Below are 19,979 nucleotides of genomic sequence, written 5' to 3'. Positions count from 1 at the left end.
GCTTAACTCTGTAGCAGGCTGAGTATATTTCAGTTTGGTATTCTAATATGCTCAAGATTGTAAACTATTCTTATACAAAAGCAGTAATGGCAGGCAGATTTGTGTAGGAATTTTTGTGCTTCTGGTTGGCACATTATCTACTTTCTAATATGGTGAAATTAATACAGACATTTGTAAAAGGTTGTGCAAAACTATTGTATTTACAAAAATGGCACAAAAGTGAATGCAATAGTCAGTGCACATGCACACCCATTCACGTCTTCAACAAAGAAAGCTGTCTCCACACACTGCAGAACGAGGAAGAGCACTAGTTTCAGTGACAGCTGGTAAGCATTGGAGTCACACAAGTCACACCAGAACGGGCAAATATCGCCCAGGTAAGATGCTCTTGTTAAAGCTGGAACAGCAGGTTTAAGGCCGTCAAGTCCAAGCAGTTACTCAAATCTTTTGCAGCCCATTTACTTGTGTTTGGATTATGTGACTTGTCTTCCAACTTGTGGTCTTAAACTTCTGTCTTACAAGATTCAAAAGGAAGATACAGAAGAAATCAATACAACAGAGGTCCTATTAAATAAGAGTAACATACAAAGCTGTAATCATGAGAAAGTAAAGAAAGCCAGAGCATTAAAGCTGTAAAACTTGCTTGCTACTTGTTGGAGCCAGCCCTACACCAGCTAGGTAATATGTACAATTATTGTCACGTCATTTACTTATGTTGCTGTTACATGTCCTTTGCATCAGTGCGCTGTGAAACTAATCCAAACCTCTACACATGTATGCTCCCTTACAACTGTAGCACACACTACCACTACCCGCAAAGCTGTCAGTCTCAAACACAGTGAGTGAAGGGAACACAAGTGGGCAAGTAACGTAGTCAGAGAAATAAAGGACATTAGAGGACTCATGCAGTTCAGCTCTTTAATCAGCCAGCCAGCTTGCTAGCAACCAGGGACGGTTTCCGCTGAGGGAGGTCCTGTGGAGTGGGAATGTGGTCACCAGTGACCTCTGTCTTATCCGGGGCTGCAGCAGGAAGCTGCTTGTTCTTCATCTTTGCTTTTGCCATGTTGTAGTCCCCAGAATCAAAATACTTTTGCTGAAAACAAAAACAAAAAAATCAAATTAGAGTTTAAAAGTTCTTTGTTACTATTACACTGACTTTGGTTGAAATATGAAACCACAACCCTCTAACACTATGATAAAACTGTGGGGATGGAGAGATAGCTGTGATTAAGACCACTGGCTGCTCTTGCAAAGGACCTATGTTCAATTCCCAGCACCCACATGGCAGCTCACAACTGTCTGTAACTCCTGTTCCAGAGGATCCTACACCCTCAGACAGGCATACATACATGCAGGCAGAACACTAATGCACATTAAATAAATAAATAAATAAATAAATAAATAAATAAATAAATAAAGCAAGCAAGCCTGTGATGACAGTTTAAGAGCAACCTCAGGATAGTCTACAAGCAAAACCAAATGCATTTGCTTGAGTTCTGCCTTATATTAATCATGTTTAGCTGATTTTTATTGAGTATCTACTGTATGTAAACTAATGTATCAAGAGCTAGCAAAAGATAAAAATGATCAAGTAAGTCAACTGTCATAACAACTTTTAAACCCAGATGCTGTGGTCACTAAAGTCTGGGTTTGGCAAAAGGAAATAATGCTGTGATGAAATGATAGCACAGATGAATAATGAACAGAAAAGATTTCTCAGACTTTGGTAAAATGAAGCAGCTGGGAATCAGCTTAGTGCTGTGGATGGTCTAGGGAGGGCTCACTGGCTGACTCCCCCTAATTATTCTTCGATAAGCCAGATCTGGCCTATGGGTCTATGATTGGAAACTTTCAGATAGCACTGTACAAGCTTCATATGATGTAGTAACAATAAAATGTGGGCCAGGTACTTTTGAGGTTGCTGCAGTATCATTTCTGATTGATCTGTTAAAATGGTAATTTTGATGCCCCCAAAATCAAGAAGCTGCTTATATCTGGGTATGTGTGGCACACCTGGAATCCCAGCACTCAGGAAGTGGAGATATTCAGGACTGACACAAGACCCTCCCTGTCTAAAAATGGAGCACTACTTCTTTTTTACTGGTTGACATCTGCGCACAACAAAGCACACTGACAAATTTCTTACTTGTATTACTTAATGTATGTAGAAAGTAAGAAATTTAACAGTGCAAATTTAAAAAGACTGATAATATATGTATGTATATCTATACATACACACATATATAATAGATACATAATATACATTTTATATGTGTGTATTTATTTATTTTACATCTCCTTATACAGTGGGTATGTATGCCAGAGAGCATGTCTGGAGGTCAGAGGGCATCTTTCAGAAGCTGGTTTGCTGATTCCACCTCTTGAGTCCTGGAGCCTGGACTAAGGTTGTCAAGCTTGGAAGCAAGAACCTTTACCCTCTGTCATCTTGCAGGCCTAACCACTGTGGGATTTCCTCCAATTTAATAAACTCAGTTTCTAACTAGACGCTATTTTATACTAAGAAAACGTTAATCATAAAATGATCTCATTTAATTGCATACTGAGACTTTCTGAAGAGAAAAATAATTTAAATTTTACTGTGGCTGGAGTTTAAACAGAACTCAGCAGAGCAGACACTGACAGGTGGTGCGGGGGAAGGAGACTGATATTTCTCAGGTTAGGATCCAACGGACACAGTCTAGCAGTGGTATTAGCTGTCTAAAAATTTCTAAACTTCATGAATTCATCAAAAAAAAAATCTAAAAGTGGCCATGTATACTAATTACTCTCTATAATCTCCACATTTGGGGTCTCTGTATATAGCAGACATATCAATGCAAGTTTAAGGTCAGCTTGGGCTACATTGTAAGCTCCAGGCCAGTATGAGTTATAGTGAGATCCTTTCTTAAGCAAAACAAACCCCTAAAAACCTAAAACATACTTTAGATCATATAGAAGGCAATCTTACAAAAGCCTCTTCACATATATTTATTTATTCATTTATTTGAGACAATGTCTTATAAGGTTCAAGCTAGCTTCAAACTCTAACTTGCTATGGAGCAGGGGTAGGTGACTGAATTCCTGACCCTCCTGTGTTTTCATCCCAAGTGCTGGCATTACATAAGCGCCCCACCCGACTTCCCATTAACTGAGCAGCATTGATTTTATACATGTGATCACCTAACATGACAAACTTTAAAGTCATGTTTATTAGAACTGGGTCCTCAGTCTTGGTACTTTACAAGCCACAAATACAGAAATTCACAGGCTAGACTGTTCAAATCCTTTTTGACTCTGATGGGCTATAAACTCACCATGCGTATGGTCTTATTGTTAAAAGCCCAGTGAGAATATTATAACATTAATTTTGTAATATCAATGGGTACAATACAGAAAATGACCTAATATAGTAATTGAATATGACCCAGCCCTTTCAAACAATGCAGAAACTATGTTTCTTAGCTTGTTAACTATTATGACAAAGGAAAATTGAAACCTAGAACCTGGTGATTCAGACTTCGAAAAAATTCTAGAACAACAATAAAAGCTTAATCACTGACAGTTTGGGAAATTACAGATTCATTCAAATATTGACACTGCAACTTTTATATAATTATTTGATTCAAGTGTCATTTCCTTCATTTCCAACTATTTTCATGTACGATACCAACTTTAAGATATATTAATTCTGCTGTGAAGAAACCTTCTCCTAAATACTAATAATAATCAGTCAAGCGCAGACATGAATCTGATGCTCAGGATCAAACATGATTATGTCATAGCTGAAAATATACCTAAAGGTGCAGTTGCATAAGGAGACAGTCTTTGCACATTCTACACCTGATGAACGGAGTTCTCACCTTGATGTTTCTTGCTTACATGGTACTTATTAACTATGTTTTTAGAGAACCACATAGTCTACTTGTGGAATAACTTATTAACTATTTCTTTGATGCTGAACATTGATGTGGCTTCTAATTATAGTAAAAGCCTTAAGAGAAAAAAGCTTTAAATTTGAAGGTTTTTCCCCCTCATACTGAATTATAGTTCACATTAATTTATAAGTAATTAGTCAAATAATGAAAATACTTCCATGAATCTTATATAAAATCTTCCATGAACCTTTCAAAAATAAAGAGTAATTTTAATGTTTACACAAAAAAAGTAATACATTAGTTACACACAATTTCATGCTTACCAGTAGGAATTACTCTAAATATTTTCCCACTGTGGTTGAATTTAGTATGATGAAATTTAAATTTTACTGATTTCTACCTTGGATGTAAATACTTTCTGTCCTAACAGTTATAGTTCCTGTAAAATTTCTTTATTTAGAGCTATGCTAATGTTTTTAAGTTTTGGAATAATTTCCATACAATTAATACTCTGAATCTGTTTCAGAGTACAGAATTTCTGCATTTTTCTATATTTAATATTATTTTCTTTATTTTATTATTTGAAAGATATAAGATATTTTATTATTTGAAAGCCTTTCATTTTTTTAATGTTTAAACTAAACCACATTATTTGTTGATACCTTTAAAAAAAATCACTGTTTTGGAGTACATATGTAACTATTGTGCACACCCACAGACTTGTTTCTTATATAAATAGCAGATACTAATACACTTAAGGTACTTAGCATCTTATATAGTATGTAGTTATCTTTCACATATACTCCATCATTCTCTGATCCTGATATGAGAAAGAATTCAAATATGCTTTAATTCTAATTTTCTAAATTTTTCAAGCAGAAGGAGAGGAAATTTAAAAAACAAGTAGCACTAATATTCCCATGCTAAGAAATAATGACTTCTACCTAAAAAAGGCAGACAAGACTCTGGGAAAAAATGTTCAGTAATTTGAATTACTAAAATTATGTGTAAATTGGATTAAAGGAACTGTGAAGCAAATTAAATGATTTTACAAGAGATCATTTCATCCAAATACAAAGGACCGTACGCCTCTGAATGTTGTATTAGACTTGCTTTCAAACAGGCAAGTTTTAATAAGGATGCTGGGGTAAATAAATACCCGTCTCTGGACAGTGTTTCTTTTTGAACAGAAGAGGGAAAGGGGCCACACAGAAAATACAGGGTGGGTTTGAGTTATACCTACATTTACGTTTTTACAAAGATGACAAAGTAAGAATTCTTTGACATTATCACCTGTACTATATGGTACATACTTGAAATACTTTACAGTTTAATTTAAAACATTGTAATCGCTTCTTTTCATACATATTCATTTCATACATGAACCATGTGAAATACTGACAGAGATACACACACCTGGAAATACGGGAATAAAGACACAGACATTCAACTCAGTTTGTCAGCACATTGAGCTCACAGGGAAAAGGTGTGAAGATGGCACTCAGCAACTTACCCCTTTCTGCAATCTTTTCCTTAAAAAATCAGACCCTCCAGGCTTTTGTCCCAAGTGAGGATACCTTGCCTTTAACTTTGCTTCTTCAGCTTTCTCTGGACTAGTCACTTTATCTTCCATTTCCTGAAATAATTTCAAGTAAATTATTTCTGTTACAACTGAATTTTGAAAATAATTCACCTTTTAATCTCTAGTCTCTGGCTTTCTTGTTGAACTCCAAGCAATACAGCCTTTAAGAAATCAAGCCCAGGAACCTTTCAAACGCCTCTATCTTTTTTTCTCGAATGTCCCATGTGATAGCTCTATTATAGCTGTGATGCATGTATAACACCCCACACACTGGATAAAAATACCGAGATAGCTCAGCTCTCAAGTCTTGCTTGCAGTTACTTTCCAGTCATGTATAATACATTCATAATTAGTCACCTTCTATGGAACTCTTCAGCTCTTTGTCTATATTTAGAGAATTTTCCTAATACTATCAAAAATCTAAAAGTTCTTTGTGATTTCCTTATTTAAAATCACATATGATTTTAAACTCCTTAGACTCTTTACTAGACATTAACAACAGCTCAAATACTAGCATATTTTCCCTAAGTAAATCAATTTAGAAGACCTTGTTATCTATGATGGTATTTTTTTTCATCAATCCTCACATCTGGCCGTGTGTGAGAGTTCATCCCTTAATTACAGCACCCAAGAATCTGAGGCAGAAGACTATAGCAAGTTCAAGGCTGGCCTCGAGTGAGAAAGTTCCTGTTTCTACCAACAAAAGGGGAAATTCTGTTCATGTCAAAACAAAACAAAACAAAGCAAAAAAACCCACATACTTTTAGGTTTTGGATGCTGTTTTTGAAAAGGTTGTCATTAAATGTACCCCCTCCATCACAGTGCAACTTGGGGCTCATTATGCTAGTTAAATGTTCTATCACCTGTTTATACTGCTGGTCTTCTTACTATCTTGAAACTATTTTCTTAAACACCTATCTTGTTTGAGTATATATTCTTCAAAATGCTATTTTACAGGAAAGAATTTATCATAACAAGAACAATGAATCAATAAAATCACAGGTCTCCTTTGATGGGAGGATGGCCAGCTGGCCAGGATACTTTTAGCTATTAGACTCATTTCTCTGAACTGGCAAAATCACACTTTGGCACATTTTGAGTCTCTGAGGTTATTTACGAAGTAAAATAGCAGAAATGTTAAATCTATAAATATCAAACCAACTGTTCTTATATAGCAAGTAAATAATTCATCTAGAAGATTTTTGCCCTGTCTTTTTTGTACTTTCCTCAAAATTATATATATATATATACACACACACATATATATATTCTATTCACTTTATGTATTATCAACACTTGACCCTCAACAACTCCCTTATACCCCACTTTATGTCTTAAGAGGATTTTGTAGGAAAAGGTGCTAATGGCAAATACCTTTTGTTGTCAAATCCCTTTCCATATTCCTAACCTATTCTGCTTCAGTATTTTCCCTTTCTAGGCTGCAGCTTCATCTTCTAATCTCTTACTGTGGCGATTCACACATATACTCCATACAAAATTTACCTGTGTATTCAGCACAATAAGACTTTAAATAATGATTTTACAGCTCTTACATTCAAGAATGGTATGTCCAGAAGTTTAAGTGTGAGGTACACAATATATATCCTGGATATTGTTCAGTGTGTGAACATGTCAATATGCTGCTATCATTCTCACAGTTAAAAGCTAAGCCTTCACAAGCCCACCACCTCAGCTGGTATCATATGCTCAAGTCTACACAGAAAAATAACTGCACTATCATTCTTAAAGAAGATTTTTTGGTTTTGTTGTTTGTCTTTGAGACACGGTTTCACTATGTAGCTTTGGCTGACCTGGAACTCACTATGAAGACCAACCTGGCCTTGAACTCACAGAAATTCATCTGCCTCCTGAATTCTGGGAAAGTTCTTTAAGGAGTTTTTCAAAATGTATTTTTATACATGATTTCTGTCTTAAGATTGGAACCTAACCAAGCAGAATATGAAGATATCATACTTATGTAAAGCTGGAGACACCAATGCAAAAATAAGGTGTGCTAGAATCTTAGCGACATCTAGTGGCAAGTTCAGCCTTCACAACACAAATCTACTACCACCAATTGGCATTCTCAGAGCTGCAGTGTCAAAGCAAATCTGGATTAAAGGCCCTATTTGTAGGTTTCCCTTTCTAGTTTGCCCATTTTAGATAATGCTAATTGAAAAGGTGACACCATCAACTGTTGGCCTTTAGTCCCAGCACTTTCAAACCTTTTGGCCAGAACCAGATTTTCTTGGGCCAGAAAGATTATGCAGCAGCAAGTGAAGGAGCTTGCGACGTAAATATGACAAGGGGAGTTTCATCTCTGACGCTAATGGCAGACGGTGAGAACTGAGTCTCCTGACCTTCTCAAGTATGCTGGAGCACACATGTACCCATTCATGCTCACACAAGAGAAAAATGAGGCCAGGCTGATCTACAGAGTGATTTCAGGAGCCACATGTACAGAGAAGCACTTTCTCATGAGAAAACGAAACATATTTATGAGATCTACTTGAACCTGAGAGCTCGAGAGTTTGAGACTAATCAAGGAGAGGATAGTGAGAGGAGAGAGGTAAGACAGAGAGTGAAGGATGGGGGAAGAAAAAAGGGACTCCAATTCTTCAACGTTCTTGTCAATATATAACATTATTAATTAATAAGTCCTGCCAGTACAATCTTAGATGATTTCAAACTTTGGTCTGTATCCAACAAGTGAAAAGAAAGTTAGGAAAAGACTGGCCTAAGCTACACTTTAAAATGTAGTTAAGCACTATCAAGACTACCACAATACATCTCATGAACTATACAAAAACATTCTTAACCTAGTGCAGATGCAGGACCTTATATTAAGTAAGTCTGAATTGCTGGACATTCACTAACATTCTACCACAGCTATAGATTTGCTTATAAAAACATACACTCATGGGGTGGGGACACTGTGGTGCTGGCATTCAGCCACTCTTGCTCTTCCCTACACGCTTCCTCAAACAATATAAACAGAACAGAAGGCTAAAACTACATTTCCCAAACTGCATTACTATTAGGTAGCAATGGCAGCCACAGCAGATGAACAAGTGTGGAAGAAAAGAACCATTCTTCTCTTGGTCACACTGTTACAGAGCAGTAGGCCCTTGTGAGTTCCTACAGTAGGGTATCCACAGACAATCAGGGCTCCTGTACAAGCCACATGGCAGTAGGATAGAAGATGGCAGGCTCCAAACAGGACTCATTCCCACAGTCAGAGACATTCTTCAATCCCTGTCTCTAAAAACATTTCTTTTTTCCCCATTCTGTTCTTCCAACTCTTTCAAGAATTTGTAACCTAGCACCTCAAAACATTTTCTTTCTGTTGAAACATGTAGCTTTTGTTTTTGTCTTCCTCATATAATGCTTAACAAAAATCAAGTGAAATAATTTATACTTGTAGTTATGCTAAAACATGTTAAGAGGACACAGAATTGCTAAGGATACAAGTTCTTATACATTAAAGATATTCCCGAACATTTACTGTAGCTAAGGATGAAAACAAACTGTGAAGAAGGGGTGGGGGAAAGGCTTGAGATAAAGAGAAGGAAATATAAAGCAAACAAACAAAAAATAGGATACATATTCATAAATTAAATATTACACCCTGGATGTCTTTTGCAAAGGGGTAAAAACAGGGCCTGGGATGTAGCCAGTGTCAGAGAGCACAGAGGCCCTGGGCTCACAGTTTTATCATTTGAGAGTGAGAGAGGGCAGGCAACAATAAAGGGCTGGGCTGTAGCTTAGTATGGAGCACTGCCAAGAAAGGGCAGGGCAACAGGTTCAATTCCAAGTGCTGCAAAAACAAAATCAGACAAAAAGAAAAATACATAATAGAATAGTATTTTTAAAATGTACATGTTTGTAATTTGGAACAGTCATGATGGCTTATTCTGACTGTCAAACTTGACAGTAACAGACTCTCTAGGCACATCTATAAGATAGCTTGTGGATGGATTAACTAGGAGGCAAGATCTACCCTAGATGTTGTCAATATCATTTCATAGGCTGGGGTTCTAGACTGTGTGTTTTAAAAAAGGAAGTAGACTAAAGAGATTGCTCAGTGGTCTAAGCGAAACTGTGCAGTTGTGAAGACTGGAATTTGGAACCTGACACCCAAGTAATAAGGCAGGTGCTGCATAAGCACTTGTCACTCCAGTGCCAGGGGCTGTGTGTGATGCCCTCCTCTGGCCTTCACATGTACACTTAACACACAACACAACACACATGCACTTACACTAAATATTGGGGGTAAGGAAAAGGAGGAAGGGTGAACACCAAAATTCATCTCTGCTTCCTGGCTGTAAGTACATTGGTTCATGTGGGCTGCATCTTCAACTGCAGAGCAAAGATAAACCCTTGCTCTAAGTTACTTTCTTTTGCTACTGAGTCAGAGCCATGAGAAAAGAAATTAATACAGAAGTGATCATACTCAATTAACAGTTTGATAAAGATGCATAATAAAGTTTTCTTTCTTTCTTTTTTTTTTTTCCAGACAGTCATTCTGTGTAGCCCTGGCTGTCCTGAAACTCCATCTATAGACCAGGCTGGCCTTCAATTCACAGAGATAAGCCTGCCTCTGCCTTCCAAGTGCTTTAAAGGCATGTGCCACCACCGACCAGGATATAATGAGATTCTAAAGGGGACTAACTAAACAAAAATAAAGCATAAAACTTCCAAATTGGTAGTTTAATAGTAGAGAAAGAAAATCAACAGGGGACTTAATGAAACAATAATGGGACTAGATACAACATGCACGCTTGCACGTACAATAAGAAAGGAACAGAATACAAACATAATGCAATAAAAAAGGAGCAAGGGTGAGATGGAAGAAAAAAAATCCTAAAGTGTTAATGATCACACAATGGCCTGTCCATTTACATCTGTGTCTGGAAGCTAGGAGAGATAAGTCATGCCTGTAATCCCAGTGTTCAAGAGACAGAGCCAAAAGGATTGCTGAAAGTTCACAAGCTTGGTTAGCGGAGCATGTACCAGGACAACCTGCTCAAAAGGCCAAAATAAGCTAATAAATCAACAGATATAAAGTCATAGCTGGATTACAAACAAACAAACAAACAAAAAAACTAGCTACTTACTGAGTAAAATTTAAAGTAAGTGACATAGGCAGAAAGTAACTCAGGGGAGATAACATATTAGGTAAGACCTAACCAAATAAGAGCTAGTGCAACTGTTATCAATATTGAGAAACATAGATCCTAGACAAAAGTATAATTAGAAATACAGAAGCAAGCCAGGTAGGTGGAAGTGGCACAGGCCTTTATCATAGCAGAAGCAAGTGGATTTCTGAGTTGGAGGCCAGCCTGGTCTACAGAAGAAGAGTTCCAGAACAGCTAGAGCTACACAAAGAAACTGCCTCAAAAAGACAAACAAAACAAAAGGAAATACAGAGGCCTTGGTCTCTGTGTAGTTCCCATGGTGGGCATGGGATAGCTATTGCTATTTACTAGTCTCTAATAATGATAAGGTACAAGCCTGTGCCCTGTATAACCTGCACACAGATGCCTGATCCTTGCAGGTAGGTCCTAGCACTACAATAGGGTTTGAAGAAAATCACTATTATTTTTGTCCTTGAAGAAAACCTAACCAGCATTAGAAGCCCACTCAGGAATAGGGCTGTTTACAGAATCTGCACTAACCTAAGAAGTGAAAGCCTGGGCTTTGGAATCTCCACCTTGGAGGTGATTGGCATGTCAGCAAGGTTTCAGTGATAATTTCTGTTAATTCAACTATGAGCAGTGTAAGGGACAGAGAAGGTGGTTACTGTGGACTCTGCTGCTACAAAAGATAATTTCTGTCTGAATTTAGGCAGATCCTAGAAACTGGTCTCTCCCATATTAATCCATGTGAGCAGCTGACAACCTGTTAGGCAAGAAGAAAAGAGGCTGAAACCAGCACATTTATGTACCAGGTAGACATCATTAGTTGGGTGTGGTTACAGATACATCTAGTTCTGGTCTCAGAGCCAGAGATGACTTGAGAGGGTGAGCCTGGGTAAACTTACTGAGACCTTCCCCAAAGCAGAGAGAGTTTTACCTTACAAGTACTTGAAGTACTTGATTTTATATCTAGATCTAGATCTAGACAGAGATAGATAGATAGATCCAAGTAACTGTTTTTACATTTATGTATGTATGTGAGTGTGGAGGCATGTGCATGTCACAATAACGTGTGGTAGTCAGAGGATATAACCTGTAGGAGTCTGTTCTCTTTCCACCATGTGGAACCTGGAGATCAAACTCAAGTTGTCAGGCTTGCAGGCAAGAACCTTAATACTCCAAGCTATCGAGAAGCCATCTCACCAGTCCCAGATAAAATATTTTAGAGTGAATGAGAGTGAGAGTGAGAGAGAGTGAGAGTGAGTGAGAGAGTGAGAGAGAGAGAGAGAGAGAGTTAGTTGTGTGTGTGAGTCAGCAGGTGAGTTCTGGGCCAGCCTGGGCAGTGATACTCTGCCTCAAAACAAAAGGAACTCTCACGAAGACTATGTATGTTGTATATGTCTACAGACTTAACTTAGTGGTAGACCAGTAGCGTGGCAAGCAGGAAGACCTGAGTTTAATCCACAGCAGCAGGCAGGGAAGGACAATAAGCAAAGAAACTAGTTAAAAGGAACTAAAAAGGAGCAATTAGTGAAGACAAAGTAGTAGAGCAACAAAACAAAGGGAAGAGCCAAACAGTCCAGGCAAGATTACAAGTTTGAGTACAGCTTAGGCATCCTACCACTTTCCAGGCCAGCCAGGGCTACAAAATGAGACCATGTTAAAAGCTGGGCATTCAGGGACCCCAGCAGAAGAGCTAGAGAAAGGACTGAAGGAGCTGAAGGGGATTGCAATCTCATAGGAAGAACAACAATATCAACCAACCTGACCAACCACAGCTCCCAGGGACTAAACCACCAACCACAGAGTTACCCATGGCTCCAGCTGCGTATGTAGCAGAGGATGGCCTTATCTGTCATCAATGGGAGGGGAGGCCCTTAGTCCTGTGGAAGCTTGATACCTCAGCGTAAGGGGACACTACAGTGGTAAGGTGGGAATGGGGGTTGGTGGGTAGGGAAGCACCCCCATAGAAGCAAAGGGGAGGGGGGAGGGGATAGGAGGGTTTGCAGGAAGGGGGACAACATTTGAAACATAAATAAATAAAATAACCAATTTTTTCAAAGCTGGGCATCTATCTTTAATCCCAGCATGTATGAAATAGAAGTGAGACCATCAGTTCAAGGCCAGGATTTGATATGTAAGACCAGGTCTTTAAAAACAACAGTAAAAGAAGCTGGCAGACTTCTTTTAATCCCACCACTCATGAGGCATAGGCTGGTGGATCTTTGCGTTCAAGGTCAGCCCAGTCTACAGGTGGAGTTCCAGGATAGCCAGGGTTACACAGAGAAACCCTGTCTCAAAAAAGAAAACAAATAAACAATAACCAACCAAACCAACACCCAAAAGTAAGGGGCCACTTTTCACCAAGCCTAATGACCTGAGTTTGATCCCTGGGCCCAGATGGTAGAAAGAGAGAACAGACTCCCACAAGTTTTTCTCTATTTTGCACATTTACACTGTGTGAACACACACACCTCACAATCACTCTCTCTCCCTCACTAATAAAATATAATAAAAGTTAAAAAGCTTAAAAAAGAATGTCAAATTCTGGAAAGAAAAATAGTTTTAAAAATTCAAATCTGATTTTTAAATTTTATTATTTAAAAATTCTTAACAGGTTTCTATATTTTACCATGTATGATGAAATAAAGTATACTTATATAACTAAGTGGATAATGGTGAAAGGGCATCAACTGTCTTCCTATAGTCGATACATAAAACAGAACCTAATTTTTATCAAATGTAATCATGAACTAAGATTAACACACGTAAGTCCCCTATCTCTGGGGCGGTTTGTTAAAAAAGAATAAAAATTTAAAAAATGATTAACACATGTATTTTTGTGAGTTTTATAATTAGAATATATTAGAAACCCTGTGTTATTAGGGTATTAGGTATACACACATAGAAACATTTAAGGGCTAGAGTTTAGTAGCAAAGCAAAATCTAAAATCCCTAAAGTTCTGAATTCAATAGATCAGCACCAACAATAACAAAAGGCCTTGGGAATTCTTAGATGCAGGGATCGTGGCTCAGTGGTACAGTGCTTGCTCCACATGTGCATGGTAGGCCCTAGGTTCAATCTCTAGTCCTGGGGGGAAAGCTAGACGATTATTTTATATTCTAGTAAGCTAAAAATAATTTTATAAAAACCGCCATCATTCTCAGCCTGTGGTAAGTTACATAGCATGAGCAGTAAAGTCTGAGCACTCAGGTAAGTTCTCTGCCTGCCGGGCACCATGCTCACTGTGAATACGTACAATTAACAACGGCTAACAGACCTTTGAAAATATTGTTAGGAAGGTTCAACGACTGTTACCAAGTTTAGACAATCACTTTTGTCCTGTAAATTGTTACTATTTGGCAGTATTTGGCATGCAATGACAGTAACTAAAAGTCTCCAGAATGAACACAACGTCCTTCAACTGTTTCCATAAAATCAAAAATCTCTATAAAGGTAGGTTTATCATCAGTCTCAGAATATTTGGTGCAGCAGAGCTAACAGGTGCAGGAAATAAGTTATCAAGTACAACCCTTACACAACAAACAGGAGCAAATCTAACAAGCTGGCAGGGCTGGAGATGTAACTTAGTGGCAGAACACCACCCACTATGCACTAGGCCCTGGGTTTCAACCCTAGTACAGATGGGATATGACTGAAGGAAGCCATATTCAGGAGGTAGGTGCAGTAGGATAATACTCACAGTCCAACTCATCCTGGACTACACATTGAGTTTAAGGCCAGGCTGGGATAAGAGACCCTGCTGAGCAAATCAAAGAAAGAGAAATCTGTCTGGATAGAAATAGAGAACATTATTTAGCCTACCAGAAAGTATAACAAAGTAGCTCCAGAAAATACTATGATTAACTACAATTTTTAAAACTCTGGGGAATACTGTTAAATATTGTTATATAGAAACAATTGTGGGACTGGAGAGATGGCTGGGTGTTTAGAAGCAATGGCTGGTCCAGAGGTCCTGGATTCAACTCCCAGCACCCACATGGTGGCTCACAGCTGTCTGTAACAGGAGATCTGATGCACTCTTCTGGCCTTCCAGGGCACCAAGAGTACACATGTTCTCAGATATATATGTAAACACATTAAAACAAACAACAAACAGCCACTAAGAGATAAGTATCAGAGGTAAGATTTAAAAAGCCTCTCATGAGGGAGAGAACACCAATTTCTTTCTCATGGTTTAATGAGCTTATGATGTCTGAAACTGGAGCGGCCATATTACATTATGAAGTAAGATGCTAAGAATGGTGGAGCAGCAACAAAGGACATAAATACTGGAAAACTTAGAGCCATTCTCCCAACCCTCGGCTAGCTTTCATTTGTGCTTTTTTTGCCGAGAGAAAAGTTACTAACTTCTATTTTGTTTAAACTACTAATTTTATTATTCTGATACATGCAAACAAACATAATTCTGATTACAGAAAAAAGCATGTAGGATTTAGACACACAAAGACTCGGACAAGCAGGTTTTGTCTGAGGATGAAGGAAGCATCAAGAAGAGATTAGAACAATGTGAGCAAGAAGATGACTTATGGGAGATAGAGCAAGAGAAGGTGATGAAAGAAGGTTGAACACCAAGCTGGTGAGCTTGGACTTCATCCTGTGACAGACAATTGGGTCAGACAAAGTTACTCTCAGACAGGACTGTCCAAGGTCACCCAGCACCATCCATTCCAGGCAGTCTTTGAGGGAACTTGTATCAAGAATGGAACTAGAGGTTTGACACTGAAACATATTGTCCAGTTCCCTTCCTCTTCCACAATTCACCAAGCTTATCTTCTTTTAACTTTTAAAATTATATTATATATATTATACATACATGGCATATATATAAATTAAGATTTTGTTTATTTTATTTATATGAGTACATTGTAGCTGTCTTCAGATATACCCAAAGAGGGCATGGGATCCAATTACAGTTGGTTGTGAGCTACCTTGTGGTTGCTCAGCCGTTAAAGGCTTCGCTCACAACCAAAAATGTATACATATTTTTTGAGACAGGGTCTCTATATATAGCCCTTGCTGCTTCAAAAATCACAATGTAGACCAGGGTGGCCTCAAACTCAGAGATCCACCTGCCTCTGCCTCCAGAACACTGAGATTCAAGGTGTGTGCCACCACATCCTGCCCATATCTTTAAAAAAAAGATTATTTTTAAGTTTGTATGTTTTGTCTATACGTATGTCTGTATACTACTTATGTGCCCATAGAGGTCAGAAGAGGACACTGGATCCTCTGAACCTGCAGTTTCAGATGGCTATAAGCCACCAAGTGGGTGCTGGGAATCAAACCAATTGCTCTGAAAGAGCAGCCAGTGTTCTTTAACTGAGCCATCACTCCAGCCTGGCCCAGTGTTCTTTTAACACAAATATTTCAGTTGAGAGCTCTACTTCAGCTAGTCTTTCCTCAGACATGTCACTTAGTTTAATTAAAATAATCTCCAGAAAACTTGCTAATGGCATCTTAAAAAACAAACAACCTAAGCTGCAGCACACATATATACATCATGCATTTAGTTTTGTTCATATTTTTAAAGTGGGTCAAAGTTAAGGTTTGGGTGCTCACTGTATAATACTGAGTTAAGTAGCTCAGGTTGGTCCTGAACTCATAGAGCTTCTGCCTCCTGACTGCTGGGATTATTAGATAAACTACTATAGCTAGCTAGAGGTAATTTTAAAATGTTAAGTTAACTTCAGTTCTAAATAGTTAAATGACCTCATAGCTTATATTAAAGGAGAACTTGTCATCACCTGTCCTATGGGATAGTTAGCTTTTAACAGCTGCTACCATTTCTCAATATATTAGATATTTAGTTTCAGTACAATACCAGCTACAATGAACAGTTTATAGACTGACTTCGTTTAGGTTTCTGTTTAAGACTGGTACAAACTAAAGAGAGATATCTGTGTACTTTTATGCTCACACATATTTACCTATTATCCTAATTAAAAATAGGGGGCTATCTGATTTCCTTCTCTTTTTAAACCTTTGCTTTTTAATTCTATTTCCACCAGTCTGTGAATTTCTCCTCTTAGTGTGCGTGTACACCATTCAGAAGGGGAGAGTCATTAACCCTGTCTTAGTTCATGCAGGGTCCAAGCACCTTAAACTTTTAGAAGCAACAAGCCAACCCACTATAAAACCTTAAAAGTATTTTAGCTGAATACTTAAGCTTTAATTGAAGGTCAACTGGGTACAGAGACAATAATCAACTTTTTAGGTCACGTAACTGCTCTTCCAAACAGAAGAAACAGGTGATCTGGCTCATGGGAACACAGAAGTGACTTTGCACATTTTCCTCCTGTTTAAGGATAGTGTCCATGCCACAGGCATTTACAATGTACAGCCAATCTTCATTTAAAAAGGGACGTTACATTTCCCACACCCTCTTACTGGTATTAATGACAGTAGCTAGACAAAAAGACCTAAAAATGCTCGAGGAGAAAAACAAAGCATAAAGAGAAAAGATTAAAAGTTATCCCTGATATTAGGTATTGTATTAGGCTATTTTGAAAAATTATTTTATTTTATGTACACTCTTGGTTTTGGCTGTATCATGTCTGGGTGAGGGTGTTGGATCCTGGAGTTACAGTTGTGAGCTGCTGTCATGTGGGTGCTGGGGATTGAACCTGGGTCCTCTGAAGAGCAGGCAGTACTTTTAACCACTGGACCATCTCTACAGCCCTATATTAGGCTATTTTAATCAAAAGTACTTATACTCTAGAAATCAGTATTTCAAACCTTAGCAACATATTAACAAGCATTACCCAAAATTATTTTAGTTGGGTGTAGTGGCAGCTCGACTGTAATCCTTGAACTTGGGGTGGGGGGGGCTTAAAGCCAAAGCACTTCAAGTTAAAGGCCAGCCAGGACTACAGAGTGAGCCTCTTCCTAAAAAATAATTAAACAGAGGCCAGCAAGATGACTCAGTGGGTACGGACTCTAGCCACCAATTCTTACAATCCAAGTTCAATCCAGAACTCTCATGGTGGAAGGAGAAAACAGACCCCCACAGGCTGTTTTCTGATCTCTATATAGATACCCCCAACATACAACAATTTTTTTAGAAAGAAAATTACCCACCACACTACTATGTAGCAAATTCAAACTGAGCTTCATTTCAGTGTACTTTGGACAAGACAGACAGACATGGCCTTTGAGTTCCTAAATCCAAAGCAGTTATAAACATACCAAAAACTTTGCAATATGGACAGGTAATATTTAAGATTATTGCTAAGAAAGACTGTAACCCTTAAACTATATGCATTTGGGGGGGCTTCAAAACAATCTATTGCTCAGTTGGGCCTCATGGCACAGGCACAGGCTTGTAACCTGAGTCACCTGGTGTCTGCGCCTAGAGGATCCCGAATTCAAAGCCTGGCTGGACTACAAAGTGAGTTCAAGTTGCCTGGGCAACTTAGTGAAATCATTTCAAAGCTGAAATCAGGAAGCTGAGGGCCAGCATGGTTATAGATCAATAGTTTCAGGGCTATCCTCTCTAGGTAACCTGAGCTACACCAGCCCCAGTCTCAAAAAGACAAAAGAGGGGCTGGGCATAGTCAGTCAGAAAGTGTTTGCTGTGCACACACATATTCTCTCTCTCATGCTGTTTCACGAAAATGGGGGGAGCGGGAACCCCAGGAATAGAGCTCAGTGGTAAAGCCCTTGCCTAGGCTGTCCCAGAGGTCCTACTACAGAAGGAAGGAAGGAAGGAAGGAAGGAAGGAAGGAAGGAAGGAAGGAAGGAAGGAAGGAAGAAAGGAAGGAAGGAAGGAAGAAGGGAGGAGGGAGGGAGGGAGAGAGGGAGAGAGGAAGGGAGGGAAGAAAGGATGAATGGATAAATCCTTCGTCTTGCAAAGTATAATATGACACGACATTATAACTGCCTACTGTTTTTATTATCCTTGTTTTCCTTCTTTTCACCAGTTAACTTACAATTACTATCAGAAGAGAACTATGGCAATGGAAGAAATAATAGAGGGTAAGTTGACATGATTAGAGCATATGGAATGAGCAAAACCCACTAATCTACAGTGCAACATTAGACCAAATTCCATATACAGTAAAGCAGATTGGTATTAATTATCAACCAATTAATAAATCTTGAGACAGGATTTCATTATGTACTTCCAGCTGGCCTGGAACTCACAAAAACCCTCTAGCTTCTGCCTGAGTACTGGGTTTAAAGGCCCAATTTGGGTTTTTTTGTTTGTTTTTAAAGAAAAATTGTTGGGAACTCATGACTTTTCTTCTTTGTTAGCTAACTGGCTCCATGTACCCTGGAAGTCAAAGCATCATAATAATTACGACGGAATGGGCAGGCACTACATAAGCATACAGGCCTCAAATTCGTAGGTGTGCTGCTAGCACATTTCCCTTCAACAGAGACATACAAATGAGTTGACAAATATATCCTCATGATTCGAGAAATATCTAAGATAGTGAAATTTCCTAAAGCTCCAATTCTCGATTTTTAGTCAAGTGCCACATGCAAAGCCCACCAGCTAGCTTTTTTTTTTTTTTTGAGCAGAAGTTGTGCTGGGTTTTTCGTTTGGGCCTCACAGCCGTCGTGGGATGTTGGTACTATTACCGGGACTTTACCGACAAGACTGAAGCCCAAAGGGTTTAGGAAAGAGATCACGAGGCCATACAACTCACAACCTTAATAACCGAGCCCTGCATCGCTGCCTGAATGGAGACACCACCTTAAAAGAGTTCCCTGCAAGCTCACAAGTGGCCCGAGCGCTTCCGGAGGGACAATTGCTCAGGAGAGCAAATCAAAGCCCACTACAGAACTGGTCCCTTACATGGGCCGGCGTCCTAGCGGCCTGGTACCCTTGGGTGCTACACCAAGGCACGGGAGAGGATCGGTTCCTTTCCACTCGCCGGGGCCCTCCCGGGTTGCGGGAGGAGCCGTCGGCGGAGGGCTCCAGGCCGCCCTCGCTCCCGCGGGCCCGCCAGCCGAGGTTCCCGCCACACCAGGTCCCGCAGGTCCCCCGGGTCCTCCGGCACACTCACCTTTTGCTCCTCCGCCGACGCTGCCTCGGGGACTTCCGCGGACATGGTGCTCCTTCTGCAGAAGAGACGCCGGGAGAAGACAGATTACCGGGAGGCAAGACCGCCCGCCACCTTCTGCCTGCCCCGCTGCCCGCCGGGCCGGCGGCTACCGCCGCCTTGTGACGACACGGGCCCCAGGCTCCCGCCCGCCGTAGTTCCCGCAGCCCAGGCCCGCCAGGCTCCCGCGCCGCGCCCTTACCTACCTATCCCCGCGCCTCCGGCCCTGCGACGCTCGAGCACTTCCTCTTTCCCTCAAAGGTTGCGGCTCGCGCCTCACCTCACTTCCGTCCATGGGCGCACAGTGCTTCC

General features: G+C 39.5%; 1 protein-coding gene across 2 annotated transcripts; it reads right to left on the bottom strand.

Moving 5' to 3' along the window:
* Window positions 1-176: 176 nt before the first annotated feature.
* Arpp19 (cAMP regulated phosphoprotein 19) lies at window positions 177-19,979 on the bottom strand. Of its 2 annotated transcripts, none has more exons than XM_021172848.2 (4): window positions 19,870-19,979; window positions 19,632-19,686; window positions 5,389-5,511; window positions 177-1,093 (listed from the first exon to the last, which is right to left on the bottom strand). In XM_021172848.2, exons 2-4 carry the CDS (start codon window positions 19,674-19,676, stop codon window positions 923-925), a joined length of 339 nt encoding a protein of 112 aa, XP_021028507.1. In that variant the 5' UTR covers window positions 19,677-19,686; window positions 19,870-19,979; the 3' UTR covers window positions 177-922. The 2 variants fall into 2 exon arrangements, with proteins under 2 accessions (XP_021028507.1, XP_021028506.1); XM_021172847.2 differs by having other exon boundaries at window positions 19,874-19,973.

This window comes from Mus caroli, chromosome 9, assembly GCF_900094665.2.
Source record: "Mus caroli chromosome 9, CAROLI_EIJ_v1.1, whole genome shotgun sequence".
Lineage (NCBI taxonomy): Eukaryota > Metazoa > Chordata > Mammalia > Rodentia > Muridae > Mus > Mus caroli.
This window is presented reverse-complemented; position numbering and strand designations above follow the sequence as displayed.